Source organism: Euprymna scolopes, chromosome 18 (assembly GCF_053919585.1).
Source record: "Euprymna scolopes isolate OS-2025 chromosome 18, ASM5391958v1, whole genome shotgun sequence".
NCBI classification, from domain to species: Eukaryota; Metazoa; Mollusca; class Cephalopoda; order Sepiida; family Sepiolidae; genus Euprymna; species Euprymna scolopes.
In genome coordinates, this window is record NC_136499.1 from 32011216 (window position 1) to 32026035 (window position 14820).

The 14820-nt window shown below is 35.0% G+C and overlaps 1 protein-coding gene across 1 annotated transcript in view; it reads left to right on the forward strand.

The window, feature by feature from the left end:
* The first annotated feature begins 2182 nt into the window (after positions 1-2182).
* The window catches only part of LOC145297569 (ER membrane protein complex subunit 1-like), a 70563-nt gene continuing 57925 nt past the window's right edge, over positions 2183-14820 (forward strand). The window contains exons 1-2 of the mRNA XM_080143584.1: positions 2183-2357; positions 13473-13600. Of these exons, the coding sequence (XP_079999710.1) occupies positions 2254-2357; positions 13473-13600 (232 nt within the window). The 5' untranslated portion in view covers positions 2183-2253. The remainder of the gene's footprint in view (positions 2358-13472; positions 13601-14820) is intronic.

Genomic DNA, 14820 nt, shown 5'->3' on the forward strand with positions numbered 1-14820 from the left:
ACTTTTTACCCCCCCCCAGTTTCTTTTTTATTTAAGAGCACACACACACCTTGAAACACCCGGGCAACGCGGGGTACCCCTGCTAATCTATATATATCAAAGCGAAAATATGTGTATGTATGTATGTGTGTTTATATGTCTCGCAAAAACTTTTGACACAGGCCACGGATTTCGCCAAATAGGTATCATTTTCAAGCTCAAACCTTTGCCCAACAAATATCGGAAAATTGGTCAAAAGCATTAATTCCTTCACCCTAAACTGGACCCTTTTCTACAAGGAGGGGTGCCGAAAAAATCATTCCTTCATTTTCTCTCCTCCTGCTACTACGACAATGACGTCATGTTTGACCTAGAAAACATTGAAGTTAGTTTAAACCACCTGCAAGTGTTTTTAAAGGTTTAATTTTATCCATTCTCAATTGTATGTCTTTTTGGCGTAGGGTTAACGTGTCAGGCTTTTTTTTCCGCCTTATCCTTGATGCTTCGGGTTTGAGCCTATCTTCCTACCTAAACTTTTTTCCTCTTTTACACCTTTTTTTTCTTTTTTTTTTTTTACGTTTGTTCACGGTTTTGCTTTGTTTTGGTTTTTCCAATTTTTTTAACATCGTGCTTTTTTTCTTATAATATTAAAACAGGGTCACCCTCTCCTACATACACACCTCCAAACACTCGGGCAACGCCGGGTACCCCCGCTAGTCTATAATAAAGACTGGTATGTATTTATTTGTATATGAATAAATATATGTAGCTCTATTGTTTCAAACAAAAGTTAATGAGAAAAGCAGTTGTCTTTTTCTAGCCTTCCAATGAAACTATAGATGAGCATTTTTTTTTTTTGCTTTGTTTCAGTAATCTATATTGACATTTTAAATTACTTATCAAGCATGTTGTATTATTTATTATTTGAGTTGATATAAATGAAAATATATTAATTTAGTATTAACAAATTTTGTGGCAACCGAAAATAAAGTATGATAATGAATACAACAGTTCAGAGAGGCCCAATACGTTTCAAATGAGGTGAAGTTGTTTCACTGTAAGAGGAATATGAGTAGACATGTTCATTTCAGTTGGTGCCGTGTGCATTTACATGTGACCATGTGTGTAAATGGGATAGACATTGTAGACACATGTATATTAGCATACCTGTTTTGTTAGTGAGAGAGATATATTATATATACTTTCATTTAGCAACTTGTATACACTGTTAATATGTTAAGTAATTTGTCTGTTAGTCTCATTGTGACTGTCAAAGGCTTTGTCCCAGAAGACCTACACAAAATGTATCATATATGCAAGTGTATTGTCTCTGAAAGAAAAACAGGAAAGGTAAAGAAAAACACTGTGTTTGGGCTTTTATAGGACGACAAAATTGTGGGAGTGAATATTTCTTGTACTACGATTGATTGACAGAAACTGATGATTTTTTGTCCAATAAAGAGTCAGTGTGTAAACACATCATTCACTGTTGCTTCCAAGAAAACCATTTCAAGTGATTAGGAGAAGCGAAAAACAAATCTTAAGATAACCAACTCAGACTTACCCCACCATCTGAAATTAATTTGAAAATAAATCTTATAATAAAAAGTCAATGCTGAGTGTTTTATTTGCTTTGTCATTAGAAATGATTATAATAATCGGTAAATGTGCACCAGTTGTCCATCCTGTAAAAGGTGTTTATTCCAAAAGCCGTTTTTAACCTGGGAGGTTGGGGGTGTTTATTCCGAAAGCTGTTCTTAACATGAAGGTTGAGGGGGTTTATTCTGAAAAGCATTTTCTTATTTTTCACCCTCCCCATGTTAAGAATGGCTTTCAGAATAAACACCCTTTGCAGGTTGGAAAACAAGTGCACATTGGACGATCATGCTGACTGATGTAATTCTGTGTTTTTAATGGATATTTTAGTAATATATCTAAGCTAAATAACGAGTACGAACATTGGCAAAGCGTAATTTTTTTCTGTCACTTTTGATGGGGCTTGACCATTAGTAAAATTATAAACTATTGTTCAAAATGAGACTAATTGGTAGAAGTTAGGATTGCGCGCACGAAATTTCCGTTGACCTTTCCTTTCGAACACATGACCTCCCCCGATTTGGTCCTCCCTCCTCGAAAATAGAAAACTTTTCACGAATTCTTCTCCTTACAAAAATGAAATAAAGTTCATAGAGTTATCGAACTTGAGTATAACGCTTTTCAGATAAAAGAAAACAACATTACTCCGTGTGAAGAAAAAGAGAGAGAAAAAAAAAAATGGAGACCAGAAACATGTTGTCTCTCCGGTCATTCGTAGTTTCATTGGTTATTCTTCAAGGGGCTACTGCACTCTTCGAAGACCAGGCCGGGAAGTTTGACTGGTACTTTTATTTATTTCCATAATGCAATGTTTCCACATGTTTATTTCTTTATAATATCGTTTAGATAGTTTTTCATGTTCGTTTTCTTTTTAGTTTTTATCTAGTTAAAAACGAAATCCATGCGGCCTATTTTATGATGTTCGTTAAAAATAGGGGCCATTTCTTTGCTATCATTTTTTTATTCGCATTTTATTATTCTATTTCGATATAAAACATATCTCTTTCAGAATAAGACAACGTGTCCCTTGTTAATTTGTAGATGTAGGTTAAGGGATAAAATAATATCGATACGTCTCTTCTTGGCAAAGGCCCTTCGGCTAAAAAGTGAAGTCATCTGGGCGGTCTCAGGAGGCCATTCTTATGGGCATTACCTCCTTCCAGAGGGAGGTTGATTAAGTGATGGTCGTCTGAGGCTTCCTGTCTCCTTATCAAATGCTGACTGGCCCGATCATGGCAAATGTTATACCCATAGTTCCCCACTTTTTAGGGGAGCTGTTACCTCCCAACATAAAACGACCTTGTGTCTACCTTTGCTGCAGTGAGAAGCATCGATAAGTATACGCTTCTTGGGATTAATTGTTTATATTGAAGCGATTAGTTTTATCGACTAGTTTTGTCTGATTTTCCACTGCGGTGATGATGGGGCTAAATTAAATTATCGCAAAAATATAAAAACAAATTTATACATTGGATTAAATTTACCTGGTCGTCACTTGGGAAACCGGATCAAACTAGTCGATAGAATTTTACTGCTATTTTTTTTTTTTTTTTTTTTTTTTGAGTTACCGCTTCAATATAATGATTTAACAAAAATGTTGAAAATAATGAATAAAAATTAATTCATAAACTTTTCGAAATAATACCCCTCCAAAACCACGGCAATTTTTCTCGGTAAGTAAAACTTGCAGAGAATGCTGTTTTTACGGTAGTTGTAAAATTGGAACGGAAATTTAAATTTCGTTGCATTTTAATCTTTTTTTTTTTTTTTTTTTTTTTTTTTTTTTTTTTTTTTAAACCTTTTTCTCTTTTAAAAGTTAATTTATAGAAAAATTAAAGTAAACCGATATACGTAGTTCAAGTTCTGCCATTAGATAAACTATTGAAATTTCAGTGTTGTGATCCTGACCCTCTCTGTTAAAATTTCGCTAGTTTTACAGCATTTGAACTGAACCAAATTGACTTTTGCCGAACTAAATCTAAAACTTGGATCAGGTTCTGGTTAAAAAAAAAAAAAAAATAGTTCGCTTCAGATTGTGTAGAAGTAGCAAAATCTGTATTATTGAATTTTAAAACATCAAATTTCGGCGCAAAGTCAAAATTCAACCTAATTAAAAAATAAAAATATTGAAAAGTCGGTATTACTGTAGTGAGTGTACACTGTACGTATCCTTCACGGAATGAAAATGTCATATTCCACGGATCATGTAAATTAATCAAGTAGATTTATTTTTTACTAAGAAAATAACATTTTATGAGTAAGCAAAAAGGGACTGACATGCGTCATTGCGTCACCATTAAAAAAAAAAAAACAACAACAAAAAGCAAGGTCAGATAACTCCACAATAATTCAAACTTGCGAGATCAACCTTGTAATGTTAACGATTTCACATTAATTTCTTAAAATCTTTTAAAAATGATTTTATTTATAAAAATAAAATTGTGATTTTTGGAATATGATCTTTTTTTCTGTCATGGGTATGTATATAATAAATGTTTTTCTGTATTTTATTATTATTAGGTTGAATTCTGGATAAAAACACAAATTTCAGTTATATTGTGATTTTTCAGCTGTCAAGTTGGTTTATAGACGTGATCACACACAAGCACATGTTGAGATGATCAAATTTGTCGTGTTTGATGAGGGAAGAAATTCTGTTTGTGAGGAGGATAGTTATAGAAACCGGAATACGTAACCGGATGCAATTCTCTATCTATATAAGAGCCAAGTACGTCCAGGGATGGGGTACTGTTACCACATTTGGGCAGGAGCTGCTAGAAAGTATTTATCCTGCCTTGATAGAGTTCAAAATAGACTTTGTAGCCTCGTAGGGAATGTCCTTTTCTCTTCTCTGCAACCTCTTTCTCACAGAAGAGATGTTGCGAGTTTGTCTTTGCTTTATCATTATTTTCATGGCAAGTGCTCGACTGAGCTTTATCTATGGTCCCCCTTCGCCAAACTTTCACAAGAAACACTCGTCTAGTTGAAAACACTATCAATAATTCTCCCCCTACTCTTTATCTGTGCCTAAACCTAAACGTAGATTCCATGAACAAAGCTTCTTTCTTAGAACTATCAACTGCACGCCTGTGGAACTGTCTTCCGTTTTCCTGCTTTCCAGCCGACTACAATATGGTTGTCTTCAAGTCCAACATAAACAAGTTCTTGATGAGCCGTTCCACTTAAGTTAACAAATTCACCAAATTTCCATTACTAACAATTATTATATTGTTCAATTGTTTACTGTACACTCTTTAACCCTTATCCTCGAGTGGCCTCTTGGCTTTGATAAGTGGTGATACCTATGTAAAAAAAAAAAAAAAAAAAAAAATGATCATCTTAAAGCTGAAAAGAGCACCATAACCCAACTTTTTATATTCTCCCAATGGATTTTGGAAACATTTACCTGGTTCAGTTCATTATACTAAAGTCGATTCTGAACGTTCAAATAATCAGTGTTGATATCTTTACAATATTTTTCTAAACTTTTATTTGAATAATATAAAAATGTCATGATTGTTTATAATTAGACTTTTAGCCTGATAAAAACGGGCAAAAGTTATAGCCCATTGACTTAGAATGAGTACTTTACACCAAATTGATGATTTGAATATGTTTAAATTTGTGCTCAATTTTGCATTCAATACTATTAATCCCTAACTATGCATCGGATACCATAATACTTAGTTTGCTGCATCTTATCATTAAAAAAGGTCCATGCAAAATTTCAGTCTGACCTGAACGGAACAGTAGATTCCAAGAAAAGGTGAGAATAAATGTTATATTATGATGACTAATCCTTATTAATTCCTATCTGTGCATTGAACAGATACCATAATGCTTAGTTCACTGCACCTTATCATAACAAAGGTCCATACAGATTGGCCCAGTAGTACCCAAGAAAAAGTGGAACAGACAATCAGACAGATAGATAAAGAGGAATATAGCACCGATTAATAATTATACGAAAAAAAGAAATCCAATGCAAATTATTTTTACAACCTGTGAGCCCAAAGTTCTTTACATTTTTGGGACAATCAAAAGATTTCAATTCTTATAAAAGTAAGTTTCGATTATTGATGGATAATTCCTAATCAGACATGAAAATGAATGGTGTAGTTTACAATAGCCACAAAAAAAAAAGTAAAAAAAAAGGCTACTATGTTAAGGGTTAGGTTATGATTTAAAATTAGTAATCATTACCGATTCTGGACGGAAACTAAGTATGTTACTACAGCAAAAGCAAGCAATGGCCAAAAATGCAAAAGTCGAATAATCAGTTCTTACTCGCTTCCATTTCGGTTATGTATTTAGTTAATACCTAGAATTAAAATGGCTACTGAATTATTTTAGTCAATGAGTATTTACTGTAAAGCTTAAAACTTCTTTTCAATATTGAGTATTCAGGATTCTCTGTCAATACTTGGAACTGAAACCCTCTGAATGTCTATTCCTTACTAATATCCATTTATCTTTGTTTTAAAAAAGAATTATTCTAAGAAGGTGGCCTCTCTCTACCATGCTAGGTTACTCATACCTGAGAGTATTCTGTACTTTTACGAAGTCACCATTCGCATATTCATGAAGTCTTGTTATCACATCTCTCTCTATTAGACAGGGTTCAAACAGGAGTTCCTAATCTAATAGGTCTCGCACTAGCAACCAAATTTTAATCTGTCACACCACCAAAATGTTGCATTTGTGTGCTTTTTTATAACTATTTTAATGCAATGTGCTATGACGAATTTGAGGCACTTCTATCCCGTTGATGGAAATACCCCGACTAACCCGACAAGCAGTATAGAATGTCACCACAACTCTGTAGAGATCTTGAGATGCAAGGAAACCTTTACTCATATAGCTTATTCTTTCGAACTGCTAGACTTTGAAATTCTTTCCCAGATCCCTTCCTCTTGACTGTTTTGATATGCAGAAGATCAAGTGTAATGTGGACAGATATCTTGCTGCTCAACTCCCTACATAGTGTCCCTGTATATTTGGTCCTAAATAGTAACTTGTTACATCAGAGTGGCACTGTTTTGTTTGGGTGAAATAATAGTTAAAAAAAAAAAAAAAAGCTAGGATTAATTTTATTTGTTTGTTTTTTTTCTTTCTTTTTTTCATATTTATTTCAAATAAGGGTTATATTTAAAAATAGCTAACCACATTATACCACTGTTATCACCAGCATCATATCAGTCATCACTATCACATCTGTTTTATTTTTTTATTTTCATTTTACTTAAATCTAAGTTCTCAGAAATCAAGACCCACCCCACCTCACCCCACTTTCTGGGGCTAACACTTGATCTCTATATGAGATGCATAGTTATTCAAATATTCCATTAAAGTCTGCATAGTTATTCAAATATTCCATTAAAGTCTGCATAGTTATTCAAATATTCCATTAAAGTCCTTGTGATCCTGGATATGACCTTAAACTATATCCGATGGTGAGCCCCCCCCCCCAGCTTGTGGCCTTTAGGGAGTATGGAGCCACCCTTTAATTGCCATTGCTCCCAGGTCCACCCTGATCCAGAATGGTAGTACCTGTTAGGGTCCATATTATGGGTTAAATAGAAATCGACTTGAAAAAAAACAAATGTATTCTATTAAAGTATTGTTATTCAAAATCACTGGATTTGGCATTAAATAACCTGGAAAAGGATTGATATGCCGTAAAACAAAACCAACCAACCTTTATCTCGCAAATGTTGACTTAGTGAAGAACATTAATTTTCTTCTCTCCGACTGGCCATTTAAATATGTTGTAGTATATCTTTCTTGTGGTCTCTTGGTCTTGCTGGATTCCACAGCAAAAATTTGTCTGGTTTGTGCTGTTACAAAGAGGCAACATCCTTGGAAAAGGCGAGCCATTCCTTGTATAAATCAGAAGAAATTATTTGGTTTCAAATACTGTTGTATTTTAATAGTGTCTGAAGATACTGGCTTCCTGACCTAAATGGCTCTGTCGGTGGGGCATTAGAATACGCCGACTGCCCCCCTGCAGAGGGTAAAAGTCCCTCAATGGGGGTCCTGGATATGACCTTAAACTATATCCAGTGGTGAGGCCCCAGCTTGTGGGCTTTGGGGAGTGTGGAGCCACCCTTTAATTACCATTGTTCCCAGGTCCACTCTGACCCGGAGTGGTAGTACCTGTTAAGGTTCCAACTATGGGTTGAATAGAAACCGACGTGAAAACAACAAATATATTCTATTAAAAAATTTTTCTTCAAAATCTTTGGATTCGGCATTAAATAACCCGAAAAGGGTTGATATGCCGTAAAACAAAAACAGCCAACCAACCAATCCTGACCTAAAAATGCACCAAACATTGATGTCATTGTTGTTGTTTTTTTTTTTCACTGTGTTTTGCAAAGTGCAAAAGAACAATTTCCTCTACAAAACAAGCAAACCAAACACCGTGAATAAATATAAAGAACTTGAAGCATAAAGACTTACCAAAATGATTGTATACTGCATTAAATAACCCCCAAAAGGATTGATATGCCATAAAACAAAACAAGCTATGGTATTTTGAATGTTTGGTCAGGGTTTACATGTAAGAGAAACTATTCTTATGCCAGATTGTCTTGATAAATTCCTAGACAGAAAGATTTTAGATATTCAAGGTTAGTGCCTAGTAGGCATTTAAATTCTTTCCAGTAGGCATTCATACTGGCATGTGTTTTGAAGAGTAACCCTAACAAATACATTTTGCAATCATTGTTTTTATGAAACCTACAAACTATGATTGTGCTACTTTATCTAATCTTTACTATAAAAAAAATCCTTTTATTCATTATAACCTTATATGCTTCAGGCATTTTGACTATAATCTTTTTTTTACTCTGATCTCATTAAATATTCAATTAAAATAAAAAAGGCTCTTTAACATTTGAAGAGGGAGGGGAGTAAGTAGAAAAACTAAACTAATTATTATTGACCATTTAGCTAAGAGCAAAGTCTAGTATCTGTTCTGATACTACACTCCATCTTTTCTGTCCTCGGTCAGTAAAGGGGAACTCCTTCTAGACTGAGGAAAATTCTGTATTTGTCCCAACCCAGTGTCGCTTTTTTCTTTCTTTTTTTTTGGGGGGGGGGTTGGGAGCTGGATTTTCCTCACATTAAAAACTGATCCTGTATCTAACTCCTGAGAAGACAAGTAAATAAGTATTTAATTAATTTAGTTTCAATTTTAACATAAAACCGTTTTTTTTTTTTTTTAACACATGGTGATCACCACTTATCAAGGCCCAGAAGCTACTCAGGGATAAGGGTTATTGCAAGTACAGTACGTTAGTGTGGAGATTTAATGAAGTGTTTACTTAAGAGGGCGGTTCATTAGGAATTTGTTAACGTTGGACTTAAAGACATCCAAGTTGTAGTCAGATGGGAAGCGGGCAGATGGAACAGTTCCACAGGCGTGCAGTTCTAAGAAAGAAGCTTTGTTCATGGAATCTACGTTTTGAATTAGGTGCAGATAACTTAATGACCTAAGGCACCAGAATAACCTGGAAGGAGCAGTGACTACTAGAGCACTAAGTAACTACATGTTAGAAGATCCCACATCCGAACAAATGTGGAATAAAATAAACAAAGTAACCTTTGAAGCGACTGCAGAAATACTTGGTTACTCAAAAAGATGAAATGCCGACTGGTTCAACGAGAATGATAAAGAAATCAAAAAGAACATCTCAACCAGGCACTCAAATTAAAACTCAGCAACCCAAGTGCAACCAACCTTGAAAAATAAAGGAAAGTGAAGGCAAAGCTAATATATCTAAAGTTGAGTTTTTTGTTCCACTGACATTGATATTAAAAGCCTAGTTTTTCTATTTAAAAATTATTAAAACAAACTTCATATATTCAGTCATGGATATGGGTGCAACTTCATAAAGGTTAACTAATTTACATATTCGTTTGAAAAACGGACTTTCATTAATTAATTATTAGTTTTATCGTTTCTTATTGGATGAGTGGTTTCATTTAACTTAACTCCGTTTTATTTATGCGTATTTTCTACATTGTGAATAATTGCGCAGCATTTCAGATGAAAAAGTTCTAAACATGTGCGCGCACACGCATACACACACACACACACACACACACATATATATATATATATATGTGGCCTTGTTTCTGTGGTGTGGAATGGTCTCTACCAAACGTTGATCTCAGTTTTTGGACTACAGATTTAAAACATGGTATTTAGGAGATTTAGAGCTGTGAAACAAATTCAATTTGGTTTTGAGCTTGTAAAAATGGTTGCTAAGGAATCAAAATTGAAAAAAAAAAAATCGAATTTGGCTAGTGAGTCGACTAAACCTGTTACTTCTACGCATATGCAAATATACATTTCTACATTAAAGTTGTTTAATTTTTAACATTTTACTATCTATCTGTTGATAGCTCAAATGGTAACAACTAAGGCTGGAGCGCTTAATATTTTGGTTTCAATTCTAGCTGAGGGCAAGCAAGTTATATTTTTTAACTTTCAAAATCATTACTATATATTGGGTACAATATAATAATCAATACAGAATTGACTCTATAATAATAAATCTGGAGTCTGCATGAATTAAAATATCATATAACGCTTATTTTACAACCGGGCAAGACTGGACGACCTGCTAGTGTGTATATATATATATATATATATATATATAAATAAATAAATAAATAAACTTTTAATTTTTTTTGAGATCTTACTCATGGGTGATCTAAATGCAAGGGTTGGCAAGGATCATCACACCTGGGACTCACTCAGCCGGTTTGGTGGAGGTAGGGTCAACAGAAATGGTCTGCATCTTCTCCATCTATGCACTCAGTTTGACCTTGCTATCTGTAACACTTTCTTCAGCCACAAAGAGGTCCATAGGTTTACCTGGACCCATCCTCATTCAAAACAAGGTCACTTGATTGATTACATTATTTCCAGGAAGGCAGATTTGCGGGACGTCTGTAGTGTGCGTGTTATGAGTGGAGCTGAATGCAGCACAGATCACTTTTTGGTACGCGGGAAGTTTAAAATCTGTATAAGGAGGAAGTGTAGGTTGGATAGTGTTGGGATTCCCAGACCGGTTGATGTCTTCAGGCTGGATGATCCAAGTGTATGTGAAAGGCTTTGATCCGTAGTTAATTCTGCTGATTTTGATGGGTTGTGGGTGCATTTTAAAAATACAATCTATGAAATAAGTGTAGATGTTCTTGGCTTCCGCAAATCTAAACATCAGGATTGGTTTGATGATAATGATTCTGAAATTACTCAACTCTTAAGTGCTAAAAATGAGTTGCACCATAAGATGTTGTCTGCCTCTCATGGAGGTCGAGTATCCCTCCAACTGTCACTTAAAGCAAACAAGGGTATTCTCCAAAAGCGACTCCGCCAAATGAAGAATCAGTGGTGGGCTAAACTCGCCAACCAATTCCAGATGGCTTTTGATTGTAAAGACCTCAAACGCATGTACCATTTGCTTAAAAAAGCTTTTGGTCCTCAAACACTATCTACATCTCCCCTACTCTCAAGTGATGGAATTGCCCTGATAAAGGATCCTAACAAGACTCTCCTTCGTTGGACCGAGCATTATTCTGATCTCTTTGACAACCCCTCTAATGTTGATGAGGACGTCATCAATGAATTTTTATCACAACAGAAGCTTATCCATGAAATGTCTGTGTTCCCATCTGAGAATGAAATTAGAGATGCAATCAAGGAAGTGAACGTTGGGAGGGCTCCAGGGCTTGATGGTATTCCTGTGGAAGTCCTCTTATATGGGGGTGATAAACTTGTTCATGAAATTCTTCATCTTATCACTGATGTCCATCAGGATTGGGTTGATACAATTCTTATATCACTGTACAAGGGAAAGGGGCCCAGGACCGACTGTTGAAGTTATTGTGGGGTAAGTTTGTTGGAAGCAGTTGGCAAAGTATTTTCCAGAGTTCTACTCAATAGATTGTTAAAGTATATTTGTCCATCCGTCATTCCAGAAAGCCAAAGTGGCTTTCGTCTGGGCAGAGGAACCACGGACATGATCTTCTCTGCTCGGCAGTTGCAGGAGAAATGTACTGAACACTGTGTTCCGCTTTATCAGGTTTTTGTTGATTTGACTAAGGCATTTGATACGGTAAACAGAAATGCCTTATGGATAATTCTGGGGAAGTTGGGATGCCCACCTCAATTTCTACGATTACTCGGGGAGCTTCACACTAATATGAAGGCTCGCCTGAACTTCAACGGATGCTTATCGGAACCCATTTCGGTTGACAATGGTGTGAAGCAGGGTGATATCCTAGCACCTACACTTTTTTCAATTTATTTTGCGACTATGTTATCGTATGCCTTTAGGGAATGTTCTCTAGGTGTTTATTTGCGTTTCAGAACCCCAAGTAGGATCTTTGATCTTCATCGTTTTCATGCTTCTACAAGGACCTTTCAGCACCTGGTTCGTGAACTGCTTTATGTGGCTGATGCCGATCTCATGGCCAATGGTGAGAGGTATATGTAGGTTATCATGGATCTGTTTTCAGAGTCCTGTGCGTCTTTTGGGCTTACTATTATTCTTAAGAAGACTAAGGTCATGTTCACACCTCTACCCGGTAGTTTGTATGTGGAACCAAATATTTTTGTCAACAACCAGAGACTTGCCGTGGTTGACACATTTGTGTATTTGGGTAGTACTCTCACCAGAGATGAAACTCTGGATGTTGAGGTCAACTATAGAATACAGCGTGCCACTAAGGCTTTTTGGTAGCTTAGAGAAGCGAGTATGGTCTGACAGGGGTATAACTATTCATACAAAGATCGGTGTCTATCAATCTTGTATTTTACCATCCTTGCTTTACGCTTCTGAGGCCTGGACAACTTATAGATGGTAGACACATAAAAGTCATGGAGAGAGTGCACCAGAAATTCCTGAAACACATTCTGGGCATCATGTGGAGCACTTTTATACCTGATATGGATGTTCTCATGCGGTCTGACGTACCTTGTATCGAGAAGTTGATTATACACAACCAGATGAGGTGGGCTGGACATCTGACAAGGATGGACGACGATAGATTGCCAAAGCACCTGTTCTATGGTGAAATTATACAAGGAAAGTGTCCACAACATAAACCGAGGAAACGCTTTAAGGATAACATCAAAGATAATCTTAAAGCTCTTGATATTGACGTGTTCAGTTAGGAAAGTGCTTCCAATGATCGTAAAAAGTGGCGCTCCTTGGTTTATCATGGCTGTGATAGTTTTGAGAAGAAAAAATATGAGCATGCAAAAATGAAGTGTGATATCCGGAAGAAAAATCTGTCAGATATATCAGGTCTGTCAGAGGATTTCATGCAGAACCACACCTGTGATTTATGCGGTAAAATGACTTTATCCGGAGCTGGCCTGGCTAGCCACAAGTGTTCACATGGAGATCAATCTTTCTTTGATGGAGAAAACATTGCAGGGCACAGATGTTCTGTTTGCTCTGTAGTCTGTAAATCGAGTGGAGGCCTGAAGCGTCTTATGAGCGTCTACAGTAGAGCAGCACCAGTTGGCATCCCTCAATCTCAGCTTAAGTGTGACCTTTGCAACAGGCTGTTTAAGAGCAGGGCTGGTCTGAAGAGCCACCTTCGTTCCCATAGAAAATAGGAATTTATGCATCTTGATCACATCTCCACATGTATATATGTATGTGTGTATAAGTGTATATATTTAAAAAAAAATGATATTTAAAAACATACATGAAAATGAGTAATCAACAATAAAGCAAGGGAAAGATGATCTTCTGTCAAGAAGTGACAGTCACCATATATATATATATATATATATATATATATATATATAAACTTTTTTTTTTTTTTTTTTGAGGGAATAAATTGATTAAATTTCAATTTTTATTTTTTAGGATGCAAAGATATGTAGGTCGAGTGGATTTTCTTTATTGGGACCAGGCACATTACATGGGCAAAAGGGTCATAGTTGGGACAGACAAAAATACTTTGGCAGCTATCAATGTCCACAACGGAAGCATCGGTAAGTACATAATAAATAATTACTTATTTGTAAAACTTGTATATCACACAATTATCATTGAAATACTTCAACTCTTGTTTCTATTTTTTTTTTTTTTTATATACATTTTTATATATAGATAAGGTTATCAAAAATATTTTTCAATATGTCTTTTGAAACTGTATTTATGTGTTATTTTATTTTTTTGTAAACTTTACCATTTTGGAATGTACTACTGAAACTATACAATATGCTCATTAAATTAAAATTTAAAATCAATGCTATATTTGTTACTATCCATCCTAGGGTAGATATTCTACTAGTATAATAAAGCAGATTTCTCAATATCTGTATACATAGGCCTACTTTCCTGCATAAATACACAGACTACCTAGCCACACATAAGAATATCATGTAAAATAAGCATACACAATTAGATATTCAGATGACTAGTATTCATGTGCACACACACACACACACACACACACATATATATATATATATATATATAACAAAGACAAAAGTCTATATTCCAAATTTCATGATTTTGACCATCTTACAATTTATTCCTTTATGTTGACATTTACAATTCTTGACAGTAACTGTTTTGTAGCGCAAAATCATTCATTTAATTATATCAATCAGTGAATCTATTTTGCCCTTAACTCATCAGAAGAAATAGCAACTATCAATCCACCGAAACAAAATAAAATGCATTTAAGCATGATTGCAAAATCCAAAAATTGGAAGAGAAGTTGCAATTACCTTTTATTTTATCTTTTATCACGCCATTTTGAATTTTCAAGTAAAGTCACTAAAATTTGAATGTTCATATTAATAAATTGTATTAATTTTGAGTTTTTTTTGTTTTTTTTTTTACATGGGGGGTCACCACTTATCAAGGCCCGGAGGCCACTCATAGATAAGGGTTATTGCGTGTACAGTAATCAATGAGATAGTATTGTAGTAATCATTAGTATTGGAGATTTGATAGTGTCTTACTTAAGGGGGCGGTTTGTCAGGAATTTGTTTATGTTGGATTTGAAGACATCCAAGTTGTAGTCAGGTGGGAAACAGGCGAACGGAGTTCCACAATCATACACTTCTGAGAAAGAAGCTCTGCTCGTGTACATTACTAAAAAATATTCTATTTAGCATTTTATTAACTTACTATTTATAATTGATTTATATATATTTACTTAGGCAATATTAATAATTGTAATATATATAACATGTTTATA